Source organism: Amia ocellicauda, chromosome 15 (genome assembly GCF_036373705.1).
Source record: "Amia ocellicauda isolate fAmiCal2 chromosome 15, fAmiCal2.hap1, whole genome shotgun sequence".
NCBI lineage: Eukaryota > Metazoa > Chordata > Actinopteri > Amiiformes > Amiidae > Amia > Amia ocellicauda.
The window spans coordinates 2,488,940-2,516,514 of NC_089864.1; the positions used below are offsets into that span (position 1 = coordinate 2,488,940).

The following is a 27,575-nucleotide window of genomic DNA, read 5'->3' on the forward strand; positions in this document are numbered from 1 at the left end:
GTGAGAGCTCGAGGAACGCGCCGGAGCGAGAGATGATTTCCGCGGTTGCCAGAGAGCGGCGGAAATGACGTCGCGGCGTGCAGGCTGAGGAGAACAAACAAACAGAACGCGGAGTTCCAAATTAGAACGCAGAGCGGCTCCGCCGAGCACACGCGCACTGCCGCCCCCTGAAGACCCCGAGCCGGGCTGTTGTTCTGGTGTTTTGGTTTTAAAGAGAAGGGAAAGTGAGGCTATCGGCTCCAGAATAATAGAAGTATATAGTGCATTGTTTGTTTTTATTATTGCATTTTCTTTTAAATATTTTTTAAGTCATATTGGAGTTCTTTTTTAGTGTTTTACCGACTGTCTGTGCGCCGCTGCGCCGGTGTATGCACCCTCACTCAGCCTCTTCTGCGAGATGCCGCGGCGGTGGCAGCTCAGCCCCAGGGCTCGGGGCGGCGGGGCGGAGAGCTGGCTGTGGCCGCTGCTGGGCGCCTGTCTGTGGGCAGCGGCGCTGGGCTACAAGCCGGTGGTGATCGTGCACGGCCTGTTCGACAGCTCCAGCGACTTCCAGAACCTGCTGGCGTTCATCAACCAGGTGAGGCGGGGGGCGCAGGAGGAAGGGGTACAGGCGCACAGAGGCGGGGGCAGAGGATGGAGGGATGGAGGGATGGCGACGGGGTGACCCAGGGTAGAGAGAGGAGCACCGGGGGGGACCGGAGGACGTGTTCTCGCTCGTCTCCGCAGCAGCAGCAGCAGCAGCAGTGAAGCGGGTTCAGCAGAGAGAGAGACGGGCAGAAGTGTTGCGTCTCCTGCCAGTCCTGGTGCCGTCGGCGGGACGGGACCTTGCGGGACGGGACCGGGAGCCGGGCTGCAGGCGGTGTGAGGATGGAGAGGGAGACAGAGTGGGGGTGCAGGGGTTGTGTAACCGCTCGGGGGTAGCAGTTGCTTGTTTGTGGGAGTCTCTGTTGGTGCAGACATGGGGGGTCGATGTTGTTTCTGATGGGCCGGTAGTGGCTGGACTTCCCTTTCTGTCCTCCTGTTGTGCAGTATTTCCTGAGGTATTTCTCTCTTTTTAGCTGTTTTCAATTTCTTGTACTTCTTTCGGTCTTTCAACCTGTTGCGTCACTCACGTATATATAGGATCTTCAGACCTTGCTTTCCTATCCTCTGGATCTCCCCCCTTTCTCTTCTTCCCCCCCATCCCCCTTTCCTGTCCCTGTCCCTCAATCCCCTCCTCTCTCTCTCACTGTGTCTCTCTGTCCCTGGTGTGTCAGTGTGATTGTGGCTGCTCCACTAACCCCTTTCACAAGGCACATGTTGTGCTGTGATTGTAACTCCACAGCCTCCCTGTGCTGTAACGCTCGGCACAGTGCGAGTCCCGGCTGTGTGGTGAGCTGGAGAGGGGGATGGGGGGCTGGTCCAGACTGGAGCTGCACATTGGCCTGCCTGGTAGTCAGCAGCTCCAGTCATGTGCCTCCGAGGAGATGTGGGGGTGGGGGAGCTGATACAGGCAGCCCTGTCAATCATTTATGTTCATATAAGGTCTCTCTGAACACACACACACTCACTGTCACACCCAAACACCCATACAGCACAGCACAGTTACAGCAGCGTGGAAATTCACAACAGGTAGTAACGCTGAGAAATAGGATCCGAAACCACTCTCCCCCCGTCTTTTCTCTTCTCCTTTTGCTCTGGTCTTTCCTCTTTCTTTTCTCCTTTCTCACCTGTCTATTTTTTCTCTTCCAACTCCTGTCTGCTGGCAACTATGTTTATTATTGATGATGATGATAGAGAGACCTACAGTCAGTGTGCAGGGAGAGAAACTGAGAGCGAGACCGTCAGTCAGGCAGGCAGGTGGTCACGGTGTCAGTGGTCGGCGTGTTTGACGCTCAGCAGCTCTCGTGCTCCAGTTTCATTTACGCTTTGAAACGCAGCAGCTCCCTCTCCCCCCCCACTTCTGCCTCTTATTGTCAATTTCCACCGTCCCAATGCATTGACTGCCTCTGTAACAGCTGTCTGTGTCACTGCGTCTCACCCTCAGTGCGTCAGTGTCTCACCCTCAGTGCGTCAGTGTCTGTTTTTTCCAGTCACGGTGGCCTGACTGTATTTTCCACAGAACTGTTCTGCTCTACTTCTGACCCTGACGAAGCCATTCTTCTCCTTTCCTTCTCCCCCCTCCTTTATTCTATCCCTTCTCTCTGTTGATGTAGTATAGAGTCCAGTCAGGGTGTCTACACCGTCATCTCTCCTCCGTCTCTACACTGTAATAACCCCCTCTCTCATCTCTCCCTCCCTCTCTCTGTTAATACTGTATCCATACAGTCAGTCAGTGTGTCTGTGCTGCATTATCTCTCCCTCTGCTGACGTACTGTAGTGTCTAGTCAGTGTCTGTACTGTAGCAACCCTCTCTCTCTCTCTCTGTTGATGTCCTGCAGTGTCCAGTCAGCCAGTGTCTATACTGCACTGACCCTCTCTCCTTCTCCCCGTCTCTGCCAGTCTCACCCGGGCACCAACGTGACGGTGCTGGACCTGTTTGACCGCAGTGCCAGCCTGCAGCCTTTGTGGAAGCAGGTGGAGGGGTTCAAGGAGGCGCTGTACCCCATCATGCAGAACGCTGCCGATGGGCTGCACCTCATCTGCTACTCGCAGGGTAACACTGACGCCCTCCTCCCCCGCTATTCACTGTGTAACACACTGAATGTGCTGTACTGAGACCCTGACTATCCTCTCTCTCTCTCAGGAGGGCTGGTGTGTCGTGGGATCCTCTCCACTCTGCCCGATCACAACGTTGACTCCTTCATCTCTCTCTCCTCCCCGCAGGCTGGCCAGTATGGAGGTGAGTCCTACCTCCTTCCCTCCGCCATCCCTCACTCCCTCACTCAGTCTCTCCGTCTCTCCGCGAGTGCTCCACACACACACACCCTACAGAAAGCATTTAATACTGCTGTAGAGTTCCCAAGGGAGGTCAGATCAGGAGTCTCTGAGTGAGATGAGTAATAATGATGTGTACTGCTGTTATCGGTCTGTCGTGGCGGTTATTGATTATGGGTTATCGATTGCCAGATACGGACTACCTGAAGTATGTCTTCCCCCACTTTATGAAGGCCAACCTGTTCCACCTGTGCTACACTGCGGTCGGCCAGAGAGTGTCCATCTGCAACTACTGGAACGGTGAGAGATGGGGAGGGAGGGAGCTGGTTTGTCAAGAAGCAAGGGTCAAAATAGACCAGTTGACGGATATCTAGTGTTTTAGTGTCGCTAATCTCTCTCTCTCTCTCTCCTGGGTCAGACCCTCACCACAGAGACCTGTATCTGAACAGCAGTGAATTCCTGGCTGTGGTCAACAGTGAGAGGGCCAACCCCAACTCCACAGGTACTGTCCCTGAATCTCGCTCTGTCCCGCTTCGTCTCCCTCCCTCTGTCCCTCGCACTGTGTCCTGCTGCGTCTCCCTTGCTGTCCCTTGCACGCTCTGTCCCAGTGCACCTCCCTCGCTCTATCCCAGTGCGCTCTCCTTCTACATCTCCCTCTAGTTTCTCAGTGTCTCGGCCTGTTCCTCTTTCTCTCTTCCAGTTTTTTTTCTTTACCTCCCTCTCCCTCTCTAACACTGGAGAGGTAGAAAGTGTTGTAGTGTGCAGTCAGTGCTCACGTACTGTTTTACTCCCTCTCTCCGTCTTCAGCCTGGAAGAAGAATTTCCTGCGCATCAAGAAACTGGTGTTGATCGGGGGACCAGACGATGGCGTCATCACCCCCTGGCAGTCCAGGTGACTGACGTGCTGACACCCCGAGGACCGTCTGTCCTACCGTCTGAACCTGCCAGTCTCCCTGTCCCTCTACCAGCACGGTGTTGGTGTACGGTGGTGTGCGGTCAGTCCGTATTAACCCCTCTCTCTCTCTCTCTGTCTCTCCTCTCAGTCACTTTGGCTTCTACAATGAGAACGAGACCGTGGTGGAGATGAAGGAGCAGGAGGTGAGTGTGTCAGTCCGGTCACTACAATCTCAATCTTCATTTTAATGCCTCATTATTAGTCTGCATGTAGTCCTGTTCTCTTACAAAATCTGTATTATTCTTCCGTTCGTCTGGATTGCTGCTCCTACAGTTCTTACAGTACGCAAACCTCAAACACACTTCACACACTCATACTGTTCAGGTTGCTTGTGCATTCTGTATGGCTAGGATCGATATTTACTGAAATCCCCAAAAGTCCTATTGACTTCAATGGTGGAACGCATTCTCACAAAGAGACAGTCCAAGCTGTACGGTCAGCAGCCAATCAGCGTTGGTTCTGCAAATGACCGTCCAATCAGCGGTCACGGTTCCCACAGTTCGATTCCGCCTCTCTGCAGTTCTGTCCGCATTTCTGGGTTGTTCTGGGATTTCCCATTGCGGACCTCGTATTGTATATTATTTGATTTCTGCTTATAATACAGTATTATACTAATAGTTAAAATTAGTAGTAGTAGTGGTATATTACATTACATTTGTATAAACAGGACTTTAGTACCGATTGTGTTATCATACAATATATTCACTCTTATCACAACTGTGTGCTAGGAAATGTCAGACAAATACAGTACATACCTCAGATAATTTCCTATAGGCCTAATCGTGTGTTTTGTATGATTTCACCACAATGTAAACATGCTTTTTTTGAAGTATTTGTCATATCTTTTCCCCTTATAAGACCGCATGATACTAATACTTCTACCACCTATACTGCTAATCATAATTAAGCTGTACTACATTCAATTAATAAAATACTGTATTATAGATTACATATTCCACTTGTACTATATTACATGTAATACTGTATTAAACTAATAATTATTCCACTTCTACTACTAATAATTATACTACATTAAACTTGTTTATACAGCACTTTAGTACCAATTAATATTATATATTTCACTACTATATGGAATATGGGTCTACTGTAGACCCTTGTACTATAGTAATAACGATAATACATCACAACAAGTTCTATAATGTTTTATACCGTATTACTTTTATACTATAGTATACTGTAGTATCTTGTACTTACTACACTACTACATGTACAGTGAAACGTACTGCTTATTATACTCAAACATACTTTCACATGCAAAGTTTCTCCAGGAAATATTATTATCCTTGTTTTAAATCTTGCTGTAGAACCTTTCTTTAATGAAGTGGGGAAGTCGTGGGCCGGGCATCATGGCCCTCAGGCAGCTCCCGTCACAGAAAGAGTGTACATATCAGTTATAAGTTAGAAACTGAAAAACAGAAGCATCCATTATCTTTAGTAAACAGAAAAACCACAAACGAACCCTGAGAAAAGAAGTAGTCAGCAAAACCTTATCGTGCTGACCAGTATTTCTAATGGCCAGTCATTTCAGTTAAGATGAATCATTGCACTGGTTTCTTCACATGCCTTTATATTACCCCCCCAGGTGTATGTGAAGGACTGGTTCGGCCTGCGCTCCCTGCAGGCGCGGGGGGACTTGGTGGTGTGTGTCTTCGAGGGCGTCCAGCACACCAAGTGGCACTCCAACAGCACGGTGTACAGGGCCTGCATTGACCGCTGGCTCACATAGACAAACACAAACACACACACACACACACACACACATACAGACACACTCCAACATACACACACTCCCAACAGCACAGTGTATAGGGACTGCATCAAGCGCTGGCTCGCATACATACTCTCACACACACACGCACTCAGACACACACGCACTCAGACACACACGCACTCAGACACACACGCACTCAGACACACACGCACTCAGACACACACAGACACTCAGCCCTGGTCCTGGAGAGACGCCCCCCAGTCTGGTCGTCTCGGCTCACCCGTCCCTGCAGACTGAGGAGACGCGGGCGGCCCTGCTGGACTGCACTGCGGGTCTCCAGGGCCGGGATCCAGTGTCACTGCCTTAACAGCACTCAGCCCGGAGAGAGGCAGGGACTGGGGGTGGGGGGGGGAAGATGGACATGGAGGAGGAGTGTGCTGTGGTTTGTTTACTTTTTAATCTGTTTGTGAATCCAGTCGCTTTTAATTAACTGTCCGGTTTCAGTTATTTTGGAGTCGTGAAGAGGAGGGGGGAGGAGGGACCAGCAGAGGTCATGCAGGCTGTTCCATCACCCCCCCCCCCCTTTCTTGCGCTGTTACTAGATTACAGCGTTAATGTAGCTGTAGTTTTAAAAATAAGGGATTGTTTACTTTTTATTGTTTTTATTGTTATTGTTGTACATGGAACATATGTATGATTGCAAGAATGGAGTTTTAGTCTGACAAGACTGGTGTGTGCTCCATCTCGGCCGACATCTTAGTCACTTACTTCAAACCTTAATCGTTCAACTGATGGAATCGATTCTAAACCTGAGATACATCTCTTAGCTCTCTCTCCCTCTCTCTCCCTCTCTCTCCTTCTCTCTCTCTCTCTCTCTGAGTCTGTAACTCTAAACCTCCCTCTCTCTGCCCTCTGTAACTTGTTTTTCTCTCTCTCTGCTCTGCTATCCGTTTGTTATTGCTCTCTCTCTCTGCTTTGCGTGGCAGTGAGCAAACATCCTGTTGCACTACACACACAGATAGAGAGAGAGAGAGAGAGAGAGGGGCTGGCGGAGGGAGGCGAGTGGGAGGGACAAGGGAAACCAATGGAGCTGAAGTAGTTCCAGTGATGTTGGCAACTGTGCTTGAGCCTCCTCTGGCTGCGGCACTGGGAGTGATGGAAATAAACCCAATTTCAATCACTACAGTTGAGGGCAGCAATCCAATTAAGCAATTATCAGGAAATGATGGGTTCGATTAACAGAATTCATCTGTAACAAAGAAAGCAGGAAGGGGGGGTGGGGGGAGTAAACCAACAATGCAGCTCAGTGTGTTGAAGTTGAAAAGCACAGATCCGTGACGGTGATGGGGACTGGAGACCTGGGTGTGTCAGTCCAGAGGTGATGTCATCGTGAGCTCAAAAACCAATATCTGTATTATTATTGTTATGATTATTATATTTAATATTGTTATTGTCATTGTTTACTGTTGCTTTTGTTTCTTGAGAAGGGAATGGTTGTGTAGCTTTGTACTGTATCTGACTAGTAATATTATAATGCCCACCCACCCCCACCCCCCCGCTCCCAGTCAGACTGCGACCAACACTGCTGAGGAACAGCTACCTTCCAGAGGAGCTGAGATCATAATCTATTATTGATTAGGTCTCTCCTCAGCCCTCTAAGGGTCCTTATCCACGCAGCCACTGTGACAGGCTGGCTATGTCCTGTATGTATAGATATCACCATCAGCCCATATCGATCCACTGCTGAAGTCCCCCCCAGATGTGTCCACTGGCTTCAAGCTACAGCTCCTCTTTTCCACGTCACATCTGTAAAGTGTGTGATTTCGTCTTCCCATCTTCTGTGTGCTCGTCTTCTAGGTCTTTTGTTATTCACACATCTGTATCGAGGCTCTCATCGTTGATCTGTCCAGAATTATCTACTCCTGCCTTCCTCTTTACCCCACCACCCCAGGTGTCCTGGAGACACTGAGGGGGTCTGAGAGCTGGCAGTGGGCAGCTACAGCAGTCTGTTCTTGTTGCTTATTGATTGATTGACTGCCGTCTTCTGTAGCGGTGATCGGTCCTGGGTTCTCGGGTCATCCGCTGCTCTCGTTAAGGTGTGATTTTTGCTCTTTATTGATTGGTTACGGATTCAGCTCCTCTTGCACCCCGATCACAGTCTGACTGACAGCTCTGGGAGTTCTCTGCCTGGCCTCCTTTGGGCCCCTATAAATGACATCACTTCCGGTTCCCCTATAATTGACATCACATCCTGTTCCCTTTTCTTGGTCCTGGCAATAAAGATATGACTGTACCGATGTGCTTTATACATATTTGTACCCAGAGGCGGAAATGATCCTTCAAAATGTTAATATTACTGTATAATTAAAAGAAAACATGTAAAATAAATTATGGAATGTTCTTAACTTTGTCTATTAAAATAACATTTTAAAAATATCTGCATGTCTTGTGTTAATTATTTCTCTCTGGATAATCAGTGTTTCAAGAATTTAATATTGTATTGAAATAGTGTTGGGCTGGAATGGTATCCAGAAGACCCTGCTGGACTGTGTCTTCTCAGGACCAGGGCCGAGACCCTGCTGGACTGGACCGTGTCTCTGAGGACCAGGGCCGAGACCCTGCTGGACAGGACTGTCTCTGCAGGACCAGGGCCGAGAGGGTACATTTTCAGACTGCAGTGTGTGGACTGTGTTGTCAGAGAGAGAGAGTGTTATAGCAGAGAGAGAGGGAGGGCAGGATGTGGGTTCAGTCGCAGCACACGCCCAGTTCTTCCACTGTGTGTGTGTGTGTGTGTGAACGTGTGAGCGAGAGATACAGGTCTGGGTGTGTGTCTGCACATTGTACTGCCCAGTGTGTGTAAAACCTCAACTATAGCCGCTGGTATGCGTGTGCAAACAGGACTAAAACACAATACAGTGCAAAACATTACAGTCCAAGAGTCAACAACTGAACAGCAGCTGTAGAAGAGAAGAACTAGAATTTGAAAAGTTTCTCCTCATGTGACAGTACTTGTTGCAGAATATATTCTTGAATATGTCCTATTTTTACGGTAGTATGCAGGTTAGTGTCAATGCCGGTGTGTGGGTTAGTTCTTTATTAAACTGAATCTTTAGAAACGTTGTGAAGTGAAAACTCCCCTTAGTTTCATAGGTCTTGCCCAAAAGGTGTGGGCACAGAGTTCCCATCATACTCCTGCAAACACATTCACCTCATAAAAGCAGAACATGAAACGCTGTATAAGAACCACTACAACAACAAAAAACTAAGATAATAACACTAAAGGGACTGGGAAGGGAGGGCAATGACACACAAATTCACTGCACTGGCTCCCAACTGAACTCCCAGACTGAACATTAAACTGAACATGCCTTTGCAAATATTTATTAATAACAGATTGGGCTCGTTATGCAATCTCAAGCACGGGTAGAGATTGGAAGTAGGGCCTACACCACACTTTCTGTGCTTTAACATCAGTAGGCCTGCTCTAGAATTTACTGTATTGTTGCCTTGTTTCACCGCAGTACACTGTCTGAACTGTAATTGGGTATTAATCAATCATTTTGAATGATTTCAGGTAACAAAAAAAAGCATAAGCAGAACAGTCCTGCAGTACAGTATATTACAGTACAGTTCAAGACTCAACAACTGGACAGTAGCTGTAATTAATTGAGAAGAACTAGAATTTTAAAAGTGTCTCCTCACCTGACAGTACTTGTTGCAGTATATATTCTTGAATAATTTACTGTATTAAGCTAAAATCACTGAACTCAATAAATCATTGCCAGAGCGGAGTTCTCTGCATGTTGTCATTTGTAGAATACCCTAATAATAATAATAATAATAATAATAATAATAATAATAATAATAATAATAATAAAATGTGAATGTTTTGCGAAATATATTGGTTATGCATGTAATTCAAGTTTTCCATAGCAGGTAAGGCCGTGACGTCACGCAGGTAAGCGTGCGCCTCCCGCTGCCAGATCAGGAAATAGAAACCGGCTGCCTGCGCTGCGTCGCTCTCTCTCTTTCTCTCTCTCTGTCTGTCTATCCATCCATCCATCCGTCTGCATAGAGGGGTAGAGCGGCTACTTTGACCGCAGTTTGTGGTTTGTTACTGGACTATAGCAGACGGCCGGCGGGCGGGCAGTCCGAGGGCGGGAGTCTCAGGTGTGTAGTAACGTCCGGCGTGTGTGCGGGCTGTGCTGTAGTGTGTCGTGCTGTGCTGTAGTGTGTCGTGCTGTAGTGTGTCGTGCTGTGCTGTAGTGTGTCGTGCTGTGCTGTAGTGTGTCGTGCTGTAGTGTGTCGTGCTGTGCTGTAGTGTGTCGTGTTGTAGTGTGCTGTGCTGTAGTGTGTCGTGCTGTAGTGTGTCGTGCTGTAGTGTGTCCTGTTGTGCACAGATATGCCCTGTTTCCCCGTCGCCCCCTGTCCCGTGCACTGCTATAGTGAAAGTGATTTCTGTCATTATTACTTTTTAACGATATTTGTGCCACCAGAGACAATGTAGACACCGTGTCTGTCGCGATACGATCTGTGTTGTTTTCATGTCCACGCAGTTTGTCCTGCAGATCAAGCGACCTTTCGGTTGGTTGTGAACTTGAGGGCAACATTGCGTGAGAGAGCGAGGTCGCGTCCCTGCAGCGCAGCGCTGCGCAGATCTGCGGGATCTGCGCTGCACGAAGGCGACCACAGTCCTGAGTTCCGCATTCCGAGCAGGTAGCGCAGGTCGAGTGATTTGATAACAGCGACTCGGAGAAAAGCTGCCATTACGTCGCTATTGCTGTAGTTATCTCGGTGTGCGTTTCTCTGCGCATTGTGGCAGACAGTGCAGGGTGTTCAGGCACTTGTTTCAGTGTGAATGGTGCTGTAGTTTGTCAATCAGAGCCTGACACGTCCACACCTGCAGGGACAGCTGTGTCCAGGTCCAGTGTCTCATCACACGACAAAGGAAAGAAGGAAGACACTCTTGCGGACAGTTTATCGTGACATAACAAATGGAAACGCAGCCACTGCACAGGTGAGGAAATCTGGGCTTATCTTTATGATTGCGATAGTGTTATTGACAGTCGACTGGACTGTTTAAATCTGCTTGTGTTACTTTTAACATTTGAAATCACTGTAAGTGTTGTGTTGATTTGAACTAGTTGCATCGCTGCTCTTTATTTTCATTATATATATATATATATATATATATATATATATATATATTTTAATAATTATTTTGGTGTCGGTGTCACACTCTATAATTTTATAAAAATATTTGGTGTCGGTGTCACTCGACCATATCCTGTCTCGCACCATTGGTCTCTGCTGTACGGTCACCATGCCAGGCCGGCCTCTCTCTCCCCGCCCTTGCGTTTCTTATGTAAACTGAGAGGCAACTGACACTGACAACAGGCACACACAAATACCCACACTCACACACCACATACCCACACACATATATCACACATCACCACACACACACACCTCACATACCACACTCACACCACACACACTCACATACCACACTCACACACACACACATATACACACACACACTCACACCTCACATACCACACTCACACCACACACAAATACACACACTCACACACCTCACATACCACACTCACACACACACACACCTCACATACCACACTCACACCACACACACCTCACATACCACACTCACACCACACACACCTCACATACCACACTCACACACACACACACCTCACATACCACACTCACACACACACACACCTCACATACCACACTCACACCACACACACCTCACATACCACACTCACACCACACACACCTCACATACCACACTCACACCACACACAAATACACACACACACACTCACACTCACACTCACACACACACACTCACACCTCACATACCACACTCACACCACACACAAATACACACACTCACACACCTCACATACCACACTCACACACACACACACCTCACATACCACACTCACACCACACACACCTCACATACCACACTCACACCACACACACCTCACATACCACACTCACACACACACACACCTCACATACCACACTCACACCACACACACACCTCACATACCACACTCACACCACACACACCTCACATACCACACTCACACCACACACACCTCACATACCACACTCACACCACACACACCTCACATACCACACTCACACCACACACAAATACACACACTCACACTCACACACACACACTCACACCACACACACCTCACATACCACACTCACACCACACACACCTCACATACCACACTCACACCACACACACACCTCACATACCACACTCACACCACACACACCTCACATACCACACTCACACCACACACAAATACACACACACACACTCACACTCACACTCACACACACACACTCACACCTCACATACCACACTCACACCACACACAAATACACACACTCACACCTCACATACCACACTCACACTCACATACCACACTCACACACACACCTCACATACCACACTCACACCACACACAAATACACACACACCTCACATACCACACTCACACACACCACACACACACCACAATCACACATACACACACCACACTCACACCCACACACACACACATACACACACCACACTCACACCCACACACACACACATACACACACCACACTCATACACACCCACCCACCACACACACACACACACCACACTCACACCCACACACACACACCCACATACCACACACACATACTCACACATACACATACACACACATACACATACACACACCCACACACACACACAATACACCCCCCCACACACACACACCACACACACCACACTCACACCACACACACCTCACATACCACACTCACACCACACACACCTCACATACCACACTCACACCACACACACCTCACATACCACACTCACACCACACACACCTCACATACCACACTCACACACACACACCCACACACATACCACACTCACACACACACACCCACACACATACACATACAGACCACACACACATACCACACTCACACAGGCATGCACACCACACTCTCCACACACCATGAACAAACTGCAAACTTTCAGAGATTTTCAGTCCACTGGGGTCCTTAAATAAATAATTTGACTGACTGATGAAATATCGATAAAGCATATTATAATATAATTTCTCTCTGTGTTCTCCTCGCCCCTTCATGCAGAACTTTCTAGAGCCCACAATTAGCCTCTCTCTCTCTCTCACACGCACGCCTGGAGTCCCGGAATCCCTGGTGCCATGCCGCCGGGGCCTAATGACATGTGCCGGGCGTGTGGCTCAGCCCTGAAGGGCACCCGCAGGCGCTGGATCTTCGGGGGCCAGAAGAAGGAGCCACACAGGGCCAACGTGACCCCCAATGGCGGCCTGTCGCGCTCCCGGGCCTCCAGCCGCTCCTGGGGCAGCTCCCCTTCCCTGTGCTCCCCCTCCCTCTCCTCCGCCTCCTCCTCCTCCTCCGCCGCCGCCCCGTCCCCCCCCGGCCACAAGATGGACCTGCTGGCGGTGCTGACCCACGTGCTGGGCCGGGCCGTGCCGCGCGGGGACGGCCGAGGGGAGTTCCTGTGCGGGAAGTGCGTGTCGGCGCTGGAGCGCGTGTTCCGCTTCGACGCGGTGATCGCCCGGGTGCGCGCGCTCTCCTCCGACAAGCTGCGCCGCCTGGAGCAGGAGAGGGACGCGCTGGGGCGCTGGCTGGCCGGGGTCTATGCGCAGCGCCACCCCCAGGACCCGAGGGGCCACGCCGGGGGGTCCGGGGAGGAGGACGGGCAGGGGGAGGGAGCCAGCGGGGCCTACAGGCAGCTGCTGCGGGACAACATGGCGCTGTCGGAGTTCGAGTGCTGGTCAGAGAGGTGGAGCTCCTGCCGGGAGGCGCGGGGCTGCCGGGGCGGCTGCGGCGGGCGGAAAGGCTGCGAGGGCTGCGACTCCCTGCGCGTGACCGACTCAGCCTACGAGTCCGTGGTGGGCCTGCCCCGCCGGCTGCCCCGCCCAGCCGCGCCGCTGGCCCTCTCCCGAGACAAGTCCCGCAGCATGCCCCTGGACTGGCTGGGCCCCTCCGCCCGGCACGGCTCCGGCTCCTCCTGCTCCTCCTCCTCCACGCTGGGCGGGGCCGGGCAGGGCTCCCTGGGCTCCTCCCTCCGCGGCTCCAGCCAGTCCCTGATCTCCGGCCCGGCCTCCCGCTCCGCCTCCCTCCTGTCGCTGGACTCGCTGGGCGGGCCGGACCCTTTCGACTGGCCGGAACCCGAGTCACTCGACCTGACGGACGTGCTGAGCCGCCTGAGGAGGGTCCGGTCCAGCCCGGTGCGGACCCCGGCCGGGAGCAGGATCCCTGTGAGAGTCGGTCCGTCCCAGAGAGGGGGTGGGGTGGCAGCGCTGGTGCGGGAGCTGGAGTTTGGAGAGGAGGAGGGGAGGAGTAACGGCACGGAGGGAGAAGAGAGGGATGTGCTGACCGAGCTGGGAGACGAGTACCTGCCGCTGCACAGAGAGGTGAGGGAGAGGGTCTTGTGTGCGGCGTGTTGTGTGTGTCGTGTGTTTGTGCGCTGGCTCTAACTCCTCCTCCGTCTCGCCCGCTGTGCAGAGGAGCGCGGGGCGGCAGCACATGCACAACGCAGTGAGGCAGCTGAGAGGGCAGCTGGATCAGGCGCAGGCCCAGATCAGGACCCTGCAGGCCCAGCAGAGGGGCGTGGCCACACTGACAGAGGGCGTGGTCAAGGTAGGCTTGGGGGTGTGTGGTCAGAGTGGCGGAGGAGGGAGCCTGTGATTGGCTGCTGTTAGTAAACTACAGTGTAGGGCAGTACAGTACTGCAGTCTCACTCCACTCCACTCCCACTCCAGCAGTGTTTTAAGAGCGGGTGTTGAGTCGTGTTCAGTGCAGCAGGGCAGGTGTTCAGAACTGCAGGACAGGTGTTCTGTACTGCAGGGCGCAGGGCAGGTGTGGGAGCGTCTCTGCCCAGCATGTCCCGCCCACAGCAGGAATGTGCCCTGGGGCTCAGGAGTCGCTCGTTAAGGAATGTTAACGAGCGTGTCAGCTGAGCACAGCCTGTTAACCCCTTCACACTGATGGTGAGGGCTGGGCCAGACTGTACTGGACTGCTCTACTGTGGTACTACTGGACTGGACCGGATTAGACTGGACTGGACTGGACTGGACTGGACTGCTCTACTGTGGTACTACTGGACTGGACTGCTCTAGTTGTTTATGATTTACTTTATAATTAATTATACGGTTTATAGATTTATAGTTAATTTAACTTAAATATCAACTGAAGTTTGATGGCAGTCCAAGCCTTGCCTTACTAATTTAATCTGATAGTTAAATGACCCGTATCAGCTGCGGATGTTTTTAGTCTGTATCCGCTCTCTCCATGGTCTCTCCGATACACAGCACTAGCACATGTATGATTCCAGCTTTGTTACTGCTGCCCTCTGCTGGAAGACCTTCTGTGCTGCACCCAAATCCTCCTCCTTTTCCTCAATGCCTGTGATCCGATGAGTGTTTGCAGTCAGTGTTGTGGAGGCAGAAGCTTTAGTTTTTCTCCCTAATCTTGGGGTCCGCAGGGACTCTGAGCTTCACTGGTGGCAGGGGTGAACTGTGCATGGTTTATAACCTGCCCTGCGTGGGAGCGTCTCCTCAGAATTGAATTACACCTGCTGGAGTGTTGCAGACTTCACATGTAGCGGCCCTCCGTGTGCCCGTGTGTGCCCTCACTGTCTATGTCTGGATCTGCATCCTGTCTCTGCCCTTTCGTCTCTCGCTGTGTCTCACTCTGTCTCTGTCCTTCTGTGTGTCTGTCTCATGCTGTCTTTGTGTCTCACTCTCTGTGTGTCTCACTCTGTCTCTGTCTCTCTGTGTGTCTATCTGTCTGTCTCATGCTGTCTCTGTCTCTCTGTGTGTCCCAGGCCACAGTGACTGATGGCCCCTCAGAGGGCAGTGCTCAGCCAGTGGGGAGCTCGGATCAGCTGATGGTCAGGCTGGGACAGAGCCTGCGCTGCAAGGAGCAGGTCATCCAGGTGAGGATGAGGGGGCGGGGGTGTGTGAGTCAGTACGAGTGCATCTGTGAATGTCTTATTAACCTGTTGAAGTGTGTGCAGTAGTAACCCACATTTGTGTATACAAGTATGTTTACCTGGCATATTAAACCTGGCATCTCTCTCTCCCTCCCTCCCTCTCCATGCAGGACTGTATCAGTGTGCTGAGGAAGCTGTGTGTGGGCGGGGCTGTGGGGAAGGACAGTGACGCCCAGGCCCTCCTGATTGACAAGCTGCAGGCCAGACTGAAGGACAGGGAGCTGGCTGTGGAGGTGAGGAGTAAACGCCAACGCACACAACACCGACACACACGCAGTGGATAGTCACCTCAGTGTGTGTGTGTGTGTGTGTGTGTTGCAGAGCGCTGTGGACAGTCACCTCAGTGTGTGTGTGTGTGTGTGTGTGTGTTACAGAGCGCTGTGGACAGTCACCTCAGTGTGTGTGTGTGTGTGTGTGTGTGTGTGTGTGTGTGTGTGTGTGTTACAGAGCTCTGTGGACAGTCACCTCAGTGTGTGTGTGTGTGTGTGTGTGTGTGTGTGTGTGTGTGTGTTACAGAGCGCTGTGGACAGTCACCTCAGTGAGTGTGTGTGTGTGTGTATGTGTGTTACAGAGCGCAGTGGACAGTCACCTCAGTGTCTGTGTGTGTGTGTGTGTGTGTGTGTGTGTGTGTGTTACAGAGCGCTGTGGACAGTCACCTCAGTGAGTGTGTGTGTGTGTGTTACAGAGCGCTGTGGACAGTCACCTCAGTGTCTGTGTGTGTGTGTGTGTGTGTGTGTGTGTGTGTGTGTGTTACAGAGCACAGTGGACAGTCACCTCAGTGTGTGTGTGTGTGTGTGTGTGTGTGTTACAGAGCTCTGTGGACAGTCACCTCAGTGTGTGTGTGTGTGTGTGTGTGTGTGTGTGTGTGTGTGTTACAGAGCGCTGTGGACAGTCACCTCAGTGTGTGTGTGTGTGTGTGTGTTACAGAGCGCTGTGGACAGTCACCTCAGTGTGTGTGTGTGTGTGTGTGTGTGTGTTACAGAGCGCTGTGGACAGTCACCTCAGTGAGTGTGTGTGTGTGTGTGTTACAGAGCGCTGTGGACAGTCACCTCAGTGTGTGTGTGTGTGTGTGTGTGTGTGTGTTACAGAGCTCTGTGGACAGTCACCTCAGTGTGTGTGTGTGTGTGTGTGTGTGTGTTACAGAGCTCTGTGGACAGTCACCTCAGTGTGTGTGTGTGTGTGTGTGTGTGTGTGTGTGTGTTACAGAGCGCTGTGGACAGTCACCTCAGTGTGTGTGTGTGTGTGTTACAGAGTGCTGTGGACAGTCACCTCAGTGAGTGTGTGTGTTACAGAGCGCTGTGGACAGTCGCCTCAGTGTGTGTGTGTGTGTGTGTGTGTGTTACAGAGCGCTGTGGACAGTCACCTCAGTGTGTGTGTGTGTGTGTTACAGAGCGCTGTGGACAGTCACCTCAGTGTGTGTGTGTGTGTGTGTGTGTGTGTGTGTGTGTGTGTTACAGAGCGCTGTGGACAGTCACCTCAGTGTGTGTGTGTGTGTGTGTGTTACAGAGCGCTGTGGACAGTCACCTCAGTGTGTGTGTGTGTGTGTGTGTGTGTGTGTGTGTGTTACAGAGCGCTGTGGACAGTCACCTCAGTGTGTGTGTGTGTGTGTGTGTGTGTGTGTGTTACAGAGCGCTGTGGACAGTCACCTCAGTGTGTGTGTGTGTGTGTGTGTGTGTGTGTTACAGAGCGCTGTGGACAGTCACCTCAGTGTGTGTGTGTGTGTGTTACAGAGCGCTGTGGACAGTCACCTCAGTGTGTGTGTGTGTTACAGAGCGCTGTGGACAGTCACCTCAGTGTGTGTGTGTGTGTGTGTGTGTTACAGAGCGCTGTGGACAGTCACCTCAGTGTGTGTGTGTGTTACAGAGCGCTGTGGACAGTCACCTCAGTGAGTGTGTGTGTGTGTGTGTTACAGAGCGCTGTGGACAGTCACCTCAGTGTGTGTGTGTGTGTGTTACAGAGCGCTGTGGACAGTCACCTCAGTGTGTGTGTGTGTTACAGAGCGCTGTGGACAGTCACCTCAGTGTGTGTGTGTGTGTGTGTGTGTTACAGAGCGCTGTGGACAGTCACCTCAGTGTGTGTGTGTGTTACAGAGCGCTGTGGACAGTCACCTCAGCGAGTGTGTGTGTGTGTGTGTTACAGAGCGCTGTGGACAGTCACCTCAGTGTGTGTGTGTGTGTGTGTGTGTGTTACAGAGCTCTGTGGACAGTCACCTCAGTGTGTGTGTGTGTGTGTGTGTGTTACAGAGCTCTGTGGACAGTCACCTCAGTGTGTGTGTGTGTGTGTGTGTGTGTGTGTGTGTGTGTGTTACAGAGCTCTGTGGACAGTCACCTCAGTGTGTGTGTGTGTGTGTGTGTGTGTGTGTGTGTGTGTTACAGAGCGCTGTGGACAGTCACCTCAGTGAGTGTGTGTGTGTGTGTATGTGTGTTACAGAGCGCAGTGGACAGTCACCTCAGTGTCTGTGTGTGTGTGTGTGTGTTACAGAGCGCTGTGGACAGTCACCTCAGTGAGTGTGTGTGTGTGTGTGTGTGAGTGTGTGTGTGTGTGTGTGTGTGTGTGTGTGTGTGTTACAGAGCGCTGTGGACAGTCACCTCAGTGAGTGTGTGTGTGTGTGTTACAGAGCGCTGTGGACAGTCACCTCAGTGTCTGTGTGTGTGTGTGTGTGTGTGTGTGTGTGTGTTACAGAGCACAGTGGACAGTCACCTCAGTGTGTGTGTGTGTGTGTGTGTGTGTGTGTTACAGAGCTCTGTGGACAGTCACCTCAGTGTGTGTGTGTGTGTGTGTGTGTGTGTGTGTGTGTGTTACAGAGCGCTGTGGACAGTCACCTCAGTGAGTGTGTGTGTGTGTGTTACAGAGCGCTGTGGACAGTCACCTCAGTGAGTGTGTGTGTGTGTGTTACAGAGCTCTGTGGACAGTCACCTCAGTGAGTGTGTGTGTGTGTGTTACAGAGCTCTGTGGACAGTCACCTCAGTGTGTGTGTGTGTGTGTGTGTGTGTGTGTGTGTGTGTTACAGAGCGCTGTGGACAGTCACCTCAGTGTGTGTGTGTGTGTGTGTGTGTGTGTGTGTTACAGAGCGCTGTGGACAGTCACCTCAGTGTGTGTGTGTGTGTGTGTGTGTGTGTGTGTTACAGAGCGCTGTGGACAGTCACCTCAGTGTGTGTGTGTGTGTGTGTGTGTGTGTGTGTTACAGAGCGCTGTGGACAGTCACCTCAGTGTGTGTGTGTGTTACAGAACGCTGTGGACAGTCAGCTCAGTGAGTTGAGGCAGCGGGATCAGGAGCTGGAGTCTCTGCGTCGAGCCAACCGGGAGAAGGACAGAGACCTGAGCCGCCTCAACACAGTGCTGCACAGCAACCTGGACACCATCGCGGTCAGTCTCTCTCTCAACACTTTCAGACTGTAACACACCCTGACTGTGCATAATACAGAACAGCACGATATAACCGTATAGAGCATTGCGGTCCAGCCCGGCCCAGTCTCAGTGTGTCTATGTGTGTGTGCAGGAGCTGCGTGCCGAGCTGTCCCGGCTGACCCAGGCGCTGGAGGAGCGAGGGAGGGCGGCGGAGAGAGAGAGGGAGGCCTGGCGCCTCAGAGACAGCCTGCACCGCTCTCTGCTGAAGGACAGAGACGCCCTCGTCGGCAGCCTGCAGGGGGCGCTCAGCACCAGCCAGAAAGACGTGCAGGTACTAGAGAGAGGAGAGGGGGAGAGATGATGGGTGGATTATTTAATCAATAGATGGGTAGAGATAAATGGGTGGATTGACAGACAGGGAGAGAGAGTGAGAGAGAGTGCAAGATATGTAAAAAAAAACTGAACCCTCTCCCCAAGACCAGCAGAGGTCAGAGGTCAGAGGTCATGCATTGTGTTGGCTCTTGAGAACAGAGCCCAGCTACACATCCACAGCCTTGCCACCAGAGGGCACAACATGGCCGCCACTAACGCCAGCACCGCACTGGTGGGATGTGGCTTCAATCTGTCTATAGATTGAGAAGTGGCATTTTATACATTAACATTGTATACATATGGTTTTAATGCAGAGTGACTCATAAAAGAGAAGATACTGCCACCTGTCACCAACTTTCATAAGACTTTTGTGGATGGAGCAAGTGGGAAGCTGCAGCCCAAACAGGAGGAGGTTTTGTTGAAAGTGTTGAGTTGGTGAGCGGAGTCAAGAGGCATGGAAGTGATGCTCAGGGGTGTTCAGTGTGCGCTTGTATGATTCTGTAAAACCCATTCGACTCCTCTTGTGCTGGCTGACGCGGGTCTGTCAATGACTTAATTTCGCGTCGGCTGTTTTTTCTGAGCAGTCCTGTCCCGTTCCTGTCTCCCCACCCCCCCGCTCCCCCAGGCGCTGTCCCAGTCAGTGATGGGTCTGGGCGTGGAGGGGAGCGGGGCGGAGGGCCAGCTGGCTGGGCGGCTGCAGGAGAAGGAGGCCCTGCTGGAGCGCCTGCTGAGGGAGCAGAAGGAGAAGAGCGAGGCCAGGTGGCAGGAGGTGGAACAGCTCTCCGCCGTGCTGGACGACACCATGGCCACTATACAGGTACCGAGGGACAGCGGGCAGAGCTGGGACAACGTACTGCAGAGTCCTCTGTCTCTGTACTGTAGTAACCTTTCTTTCAGCGCTCGCCTCTGTATGGAGTGCAGTAAGGGCTACCGGCTCGACTCTGCAGGCGCTGTTGGCTGTGCTTTTGCGAACCTGCAGGAGATGTTTGTCAAATGTCAAAAATTCAAGTTCTTATTTGAGGTTTAATTCTGTAGAGCCCATTCTTTATGGCATAGAAAGCCCTGTGTGTTTATCTCTCCATGCATTCACAGCCCAGGTGAAGCTCCCAGAGAGGCTAATGACCAGGCCCAGGTAGCTATAGCTGGTGCAGAGCTCCGGGGGGCTGTTGTCCAGGGTTGTCTGTGTCCCTGAGATCTGGCTTTCTTCTAGAAAACCATAACTCTGGTCTTGTCCAGATTGGTCTTGTCCAGATTGACTCCCAGGGCCCAGGTCCAGCAGGGCCAGAACAAGCACGCTTTTTCTCTGATAAAAAAAAAGCCATTTAGTGAAGTTGTCTTCAGTCAGGCGAGCTTTTCTGAAGTGTGTGATGGTTAGTCTAGGAGACGCGTTCTCATTTCAGAATTGATGGCGCAATGTAACAATATGTGTTTAGTGTCCTGTGTGTTATGCTGGGATGATGTGAAATATTGGTGGTAAAAAAACACTGGGAAAACACATTTACTGGGCAACGCTGTCATGTAACGTAATTCCAAGACACTGTTCCAGCAACGTTTCCTTTTGAGAGCAGATTAATAACTGATGACCTGCATTCTGTCTGTCAGACATCAGGCCTCACGGGAGCACAGGCATGCTGATTCATATGACCCCCAGCACCCTGAGGGGCAGTCCGTGGCACATCTGCATGGCACTGGGTCTCTACAGAATCACTGTGTCTGATGGATTTACATCCCTAACCAACACAGGGTCTTTACCTTCCCTACCAGAAGTAGAGGAGAACAGCCCTGTATGTTCCAACTCTCTCTCTCTCCCTCCCTCCCCAGGTGCCGAGTGACGGTCAGGCGGTGTCCTCAGTCTGGGCTCAGCTGGGGGAGGCCCGCAGGCAGCTGAGGGAGAGGGAGAGCGAGGGCAGAGAGAGGGAGAGGGAGTGGCGCAGCGAGAGGGAGGAGAGAGAGCGAGAGGAGCGAGTGTTGAGGGAGAGCCTGGAGAAACGAGACAAGCTCATACAGGTCAGCGCAGAGTCCTGCAGAACGACTGGCACAGCAATAAGAACAACTATAACAACAATAACACCCCCCCCCCCTCTCTCTACAGCAAGTCCTGAGTGACTCGGAGGAGAGGGAGCGGCTGCTGAGCGACCTGCAGCACAGCCTGCTGACCCTGCAGGAGCCCCGCACTGCCCTCAAACACACCCTGTGACCGAGACTGGGAGACAACACAACTGTACAACTGCCTTACAGAGAGACAGAGAGACTGGGAGACAACACAACTGTATAACTGCCTTACAGACAGAGACATTGCCTAGCACTAGACTTACAATAGAGCATAATACTGGAATAGGTCCACTTCCTATAGACTCCCTCACTGCCGGGAGGGTGGATAACCAATCCCAGACAGAGAGACAGTCAGAGTCACGGCCACAGCTCTGCCAAAGACAAGGTCGGGGGGCGTTGGATCTGGATGAGCTAATATGAGATGCCTCCTGTATCTGCCAGTTTATACAGGGAGGCCCCCCTCCCCCGTCCCCTCTGTGAGTGAACTGGATGAATGTCAGAGAGAATCGGGGACTGGGGACGGGTGTGGTGACGGGGGGTGACGTTGCTGAAAGGTGTCAGTCAGTGATGTCAGTATTTATCTTGTCACTCACTGTCTCTGAGTCTCTACTGTAGCTGCCAAATACTGACTCTGGAAAACTCCCAGTCCACTGCACACTGATCCTGACTGTGGGTGTGTGAGAGAGCTGCTGCCAAATACATCCCCTGGGGACGATTAATACTGCATTCACACACATACACACACACACACACACACACACACACACACACACACACACACACACACACACACACACCCTCTCTCTGTCTCTCACACACACACACATTTCTCTGTGCTGACCTCCTGCTCTTGGGGTCTCTGGGACACAGTTAGTTTCTAGTGTGATAGAGTAGTGACGATACGGGGGAGGGTCTTACAGGGGCGGTGTCTAGGGTCCAGTGTACTGTATTTAAATGATTGAGCTGCATGGTAATTCTTGCACAAGGGGCGGTGGGGTGTGCCTGGGGTGTTACAGGGCTGAATATCTCCCACAATGCACTCAATGCATAACCTTTATTTTAAAGCCATAATCTCTCTTTACAAAAGAAAAATAATAATATATAAGCTAAGGTTATGATTGTGACTGCCAGGGGAAACGCATGTCCGAGTGAGGTATCTTTTCTGGGGGGTGGGGTTAAGACTTATTTTTATATACTTTGAATCTTTCCTGTTCCTGTTATTATAAAGCTGTACAGAATCCCTGCTCTGCGTCTGTCTGTCTGTCTTTCAGAGGTTCAGAAATGATTTTAAAACGGAAAAACTAGGTGAGATTTAATTTTTAGAGAAACAGAAAAACATCTCACCGCAGGTGTAAAGAAAGGAAACGGTGCTCAGCCAGTTTGCTGTAAGATAATGAGCACATGTCCGGATTTCTGAGAATGATCTTGCGGCGAGTATCCCTGTCTGTACACTGTAGCTCAGACAGCAGCGGTCTGCCCATCCTTGTCTTAAATAACACGCCATGCATACGAGTCCAGTTAAAAATAGAGATTGAAATACTCGCCAAATTGACTTCATATCATGGCACTAGGGACGCCAAATGTAAAACAATACACGCTTTTTCGGGGGCAGAAGGGGGCGTTATTACAAAGGGTGTCCTGACAAACTGCGCTTCCCTACCAGGATGAGCTGCCCGGTGTCTGAAAACAACGGGTTACCGGTTGAAATGAGTTGCCCCGACTGAAAATATGAGTCAGCTTATCCTGTCACACATAAAGCACCTGTCTGAATGGGCTACCAGCTGTTTTTCAACACGATTACTGTATTTTAACACTTAAAATCCGAGGCAGCTCATCCTGTCGGACAGAAGGGACTGTACTAGAAGCTTTCAAACCCTATGCATCTCATCCTGTCATCTATGGGTAATAGCAACTTGGTCACTATGACATTACACGGTCAAAATCATTTTAAATGTACATAATTATTACCAACACATGTATGGGCGTGTTCACTGCGCATGCGTACTTTCGCTAGGCAGCTCATTGTGACGAAGTAGCTGAGTTTGTCACAACGCCTGTATATGCCCGGGGGGTCCGGGGGCACTGTCCGGGGCAGACGGTTTTTGGAGAATTGATTGTTTAAGCTAAGATTGAAGCAAATTACAAGGAGAACGCAAAGCGAATTTAGCAAGGGTCGCTTTACTATCACCATTCAAGAAATCGTCTGTCGCAGCAGAAATCACAGGGAGTGGCACTGGCATGCGAGATCACCAGGACCTGCACCATACCGAGAGTGGCATCAGCTAACATGTGTCTCTGTGCTTCTGTATTGTCCTTTGTCAAGTGTGCTGCGTATTTAAATGCACACTGACATGAAGCGGTCCTATACAGCTCCAGCAGCACCAGTGCAGTACAGTAATAGTACAGTAATAGTACAGTATACAGCGCTGCGTGTTGCGCACAGGCAGGACGTTAGTAAACATTTTCCTATGAATATTCAGTGTGGAGAGATGCATTCCTGAAATGAACTTATTTCCATTTCCTCATCCTTTGAGGATACGTCAGACCAAAATCAGTTGTATCAACAGGTGGCACTGCCGCTCCCTAATCATGCAAGGAGCGCTGTTTTAAATACACAATTTTGAATGATGTTTACAAATCGCAGGGCTGTTGAAATGGAAAACCTTTTTTTTGTATGTGTGTGAATCATATCCTGCTTACCAAACATTGTTCTAGGAAACCCTGATAATGTGTAAGCTATTCAGAGTTTCCCTTTTTACAAAAATGCCCTAATAGAACTGATCTCCAGGCTGAAGGTTCCCTGTACTATCTACAAAGGAATTGACCACATCATGTGATTTTCTGTAATGTGTGTTGGTATGTGTGCCTATTAAATCATTATTTTCTTAACTTATATTATATATACAGTGAGGGGAAAAAAGTATTTGATCCCCTGCTGATTTTGTACGTTTGCCCACTGACAAAGAAATGATCAGTCTATAATTTTAATGGTCGGTGTATTTTAACAGTGAGAGACAGAATAACAACAAAAAAATCCAGAAAAATGCATTTCAAAAAAGTTATACATTGATTTGCATGTTAATGAGGGAAATAAGTATTTGACCCCTTGGACTTAGTACTTGGTGGCAAAACCCTTGTTGGCAATCACAGAGGTCAGACGTTTCTTGTAGTTGGCCACCAGGTTTGCACACATCTCAGGAGGGATTTTGTCCCACTCCTCTTTGTAGATCCTCTCCAAGTCATTAAGGTTTCAAGGCTGACATTTGGCAACTCGAACCTTCAGCTCCCTCCACAGATTTTCTATGGGATTAAGGTCTGGAGACTGGCTAGGCCACTCCAGGACCTTAATGTGCTTCTTCTTGAGCCACTCCTTTGTTGCCTTGGCTGTGTGTTTTGGGTCATTGTCATGCTGGAATACCCATCCATGACCCATTTTCAATGCCCTGGCTGGGGGAAGGAGGTTCGCAACCAAGATTTGACGGTACATGGCCCCGTCCATTGTCCCTTTGATGCGGTGCAGTTGTCCTGTCCCCTTAGCAGAAAAACACCCCCAAAGCATAATGTTTCCACCTCCATGTTTGACGGTGGGGATGGTGTTCTTGGGGTCATTCCTCCTCCTTCAAACACGGCGAGTTGAGTTGATGCCAAAGAGCTCGATTTTGGTCTCATCTGACCACAACACTTTCACCCAGTTCTCCTCTGAATCATTCAGATGTTCATTGGCAAACTTCAGACGGGCCTGTACATGTGCTTTCTTGAGCAGGGGGACCTTGCGGGTGCTGCAGGATTTCAGTCCTTCACGGCGTAGTGTGTTACCAATTGTTTTCTTGGTGACTATGGTCCCAGCTGCCTTGAGATCATTAACAAGATCCTCCCGTGTAGTTCTGGGCTGATTCCTCACCGTTCTCATGATCATTGAAACTCCACGAGGTGAGATCTTGCATGGAGCCCCAGACCGAGGGAGACTGACAGTTATTTTGTGTTTCTTCCATTTGCGAATAATCGCACCAACTGTTATCACCTTTTCACCAAGCTGCTTGGCGATGGTCTTGTAGCCCATTCCAGCCTTGTGTAGGTCTACAATCTTGTCCCTGACATCCTTGGACAGCTCTTTGGTCTTGGCCATGGTGGAGAGTTTGGAATCTGATTGATTGATTGCTTCTGTGGACAGGTGTCTTTTATACAGGTAACGAGCTGAGATTAGGAGCACTCCCTTTAAGAGAGTGCTCCTAATCTCAGCTCGTTACCTGTATAAAAGACACCTGGGAGCCAGAAATCTTGCTGATTGATAGGGGATCAAATACTTATTTCCCTCATTAACATGCAAATCAATTTATATCTTTTTTGATATGCATTTTTCTGGATTTTGTTGTTGTTATTCTGTCTCTCACTGTTAAAATACACCTACCATTAAAATTATAGACTGATCATTTCTTTGTCAGTGGGCAAACGTACAAAATCAGCAGGGGATCAAATACTTTTCCCCTCATTGTATACACCGATCAGCCATAACATTATGACCACTGACAGGTGAAGTGAATAACACTGATAATCTCGTTATCATGGCACCTGCCAGTGGGTGGGATATATTAGGCAGCAAGTGAACATTTTGTCCTCAAAGTTGATGTGTTAGAAGCAGGAAAAATGTGCAGCGTAAGGATCTGAGCGACTTTGACGTGGGCCAAATTGTGATGGCTAGACGACTGGGTCAGAGTATCTCCAAAACTGCAGCTCTTGTGGGGTGTTCTCGGTCTGCAGTGGTCAGTACCTATCAATAGTGGTCCAAGGAAGGAAAAGCGGTGAACTGGCGACAGGGTTATGAGCGGCCAAGGCTCATTGATGCACGTGGGGAGCGAAGGCTGGCCCGTGTGGTCCGATCCAACAGACGAGCTACTGTAGCTCAAATTGAGCTCAGTTGAGCTACTGGAAGGCCAGTACCAGTACAGACCAGTAGAAGTACTGAAAACCCAGTAAAGCTACTGGGAGACCAGTACCAGTAGAAACCAGTAGAGCTTCTGGGAGAACACTACCAGTAGAGACCAGTAGAACTACTAGAAGACCAGTACCATTACAGACCAGTAGAGGTACTGAAAACCTAGTAGAGCTTCTGGGAGAACAGGACCAGTAGAGGTACTGAAAACCCAGTAGAGCTACTAGCAGACCACTACCAGTAGAGACCAGTAGAGCTTGGGGGAGACCAGTACCAGTACAGACCAGTGAAGGAACTGAAAACCCAGTAGAGCTACTGGGAGATCAGTACCAGTAGAGACCAGTCAATCCACTGGGTGACCATTAACAGCACAGACCAGTAGAGCTATTGTTTCCAACTCAATCCAGTAGACCAGTTCAGCTGTCCAAAAACCCATTTGAAACCAGTTGGTACAGGTCACCAGTAGAAACCAGTAGAAATTCTACTGTAATTTCCACTAGGGAGCCTCTGCAGTCGTCCAAATCAGCAGCAGCGGCGCCTCAGTGACCCTGAACCCAAGCTCTGAGACGGACCATCTGCTGGAGGGGGGAGGGGCGGGACCAGGGCAGGATGAGTGTGAGGTCATCAGTGAGCACCAGAGGCCAAAGCCATAGAGCCGGAGTGGGCAAGCCTGGTCACAGGAATGCTGTTTGTGCACAGGAATATCTTCTACAACTGCATTGGAGGCTTTGAAAAGCACTGAGACTGGAGCTCTGTTACTGCTGCCTTCCTCACCAGTACAGTCCTGCCATCTGCGTGTCCTGCCATCAGCTCAGGTGTCTGTAGATGTGAAGTAAATCTATCATATGAAGAAACAACTTTTTACATTTATATATTTATATACAAATTTCTATAATTTACTGTGGTACTTACGCAGGAGATTTATATTACAGATTCAGCTGTGGAGTATTTATGTGCTGTATCTGTTATTTATATTGTCACGTCTTTCTTTCGTTCAGCGTGGGTCTATATAATATGTCATGACAAGGATCGCCGCATAACTCAAGCACATTTATTACCTTCTCCTCTCCCTCTTGACACTGGGAAAGAACTGCTCCTATGCTGAAGTTAGATGCGTCTGTGTCAAATATGAATTTAGCTTTAGAAGAGGGGTATGCTAGTAAGGGGGCCGCGGTTAGTCTGCTCTTTAGCTCCTCAAAAGCCTGTTGTTGTGCATTGTGCCACTGAAACT

General features: G+C 50.2%; 2 protein-coding genes across 3 annotated transcripts; both read left to right on the forward strand.

The window, feature by feature from the left end:
* Positions 1–109: 109 nt before the first annotated feature.
* Positions 110–7,979, forward strand: ppt2b (palmitoyl-protein thioesterase 2b). The gene is made up of 8 exons (XM_066724735.1): positions 110–577; positions 2,482–2,635; positions 2,726–2,821; positions 3,049–3,156; positions 3,275–3,358; positions 3,664–3,748; positions 3,900–3,954; positions 5,415–7,979. The coding sequence occupies exons 1-8, from the start codon at positions 398–400 to the stop codon at positions 5,556–5,558; spliced, it is 906 nt and encodes a 301-aa protein (XP_066580832.1). The 5' UTR covers positions 110–397; the 3' UTR covers positions 5,559–7,979.
* Positions 7,980–9,530: 1,551 nt separating this feature from the next.
* Positions 9,531–22,656, forward strand: LOC136771657 (cingulin). 2 transcript variants are annotated; one of them, XM_066724095.1, is made up of 11 exons: positions 9,531–9,713; positions 10,450–10,560; positions 12,750–14,062; positions 14,154–14,288; positions 15,475–15,585; positions 15,753–15,875; positions 18,871–19,008; positions 19,142–19,321; positions 19,988–20,179; positions 21,184–21,369; positions 21,455–22,656. In XM_066724095.1, exons 3-11 carry the CDS (start codon positions 12,824–12,826, stop codon positions 21,557–21,559), a joined length of 2,409 nt encoding a protein of 802 aa, XP_066580192.1. In that variant the 5' UTR covers positions 9,531–9,713; positions 10,450–10,560; positions 12,750–12,823; the 3' UTR covers positions 21,560–22,656. The 2 variants fall into 2 exon arrangements, with proteins under 2 accessions (XP_066580192.1, XP_066580193.1); XM_066724096.1 differs by lacking the exon at positions 9,531–9,713 and having other exon boundaries at positions 9,721–10,560.
* Positions 22,657–27,575: the final 4,919 nt, after the last annotated feature.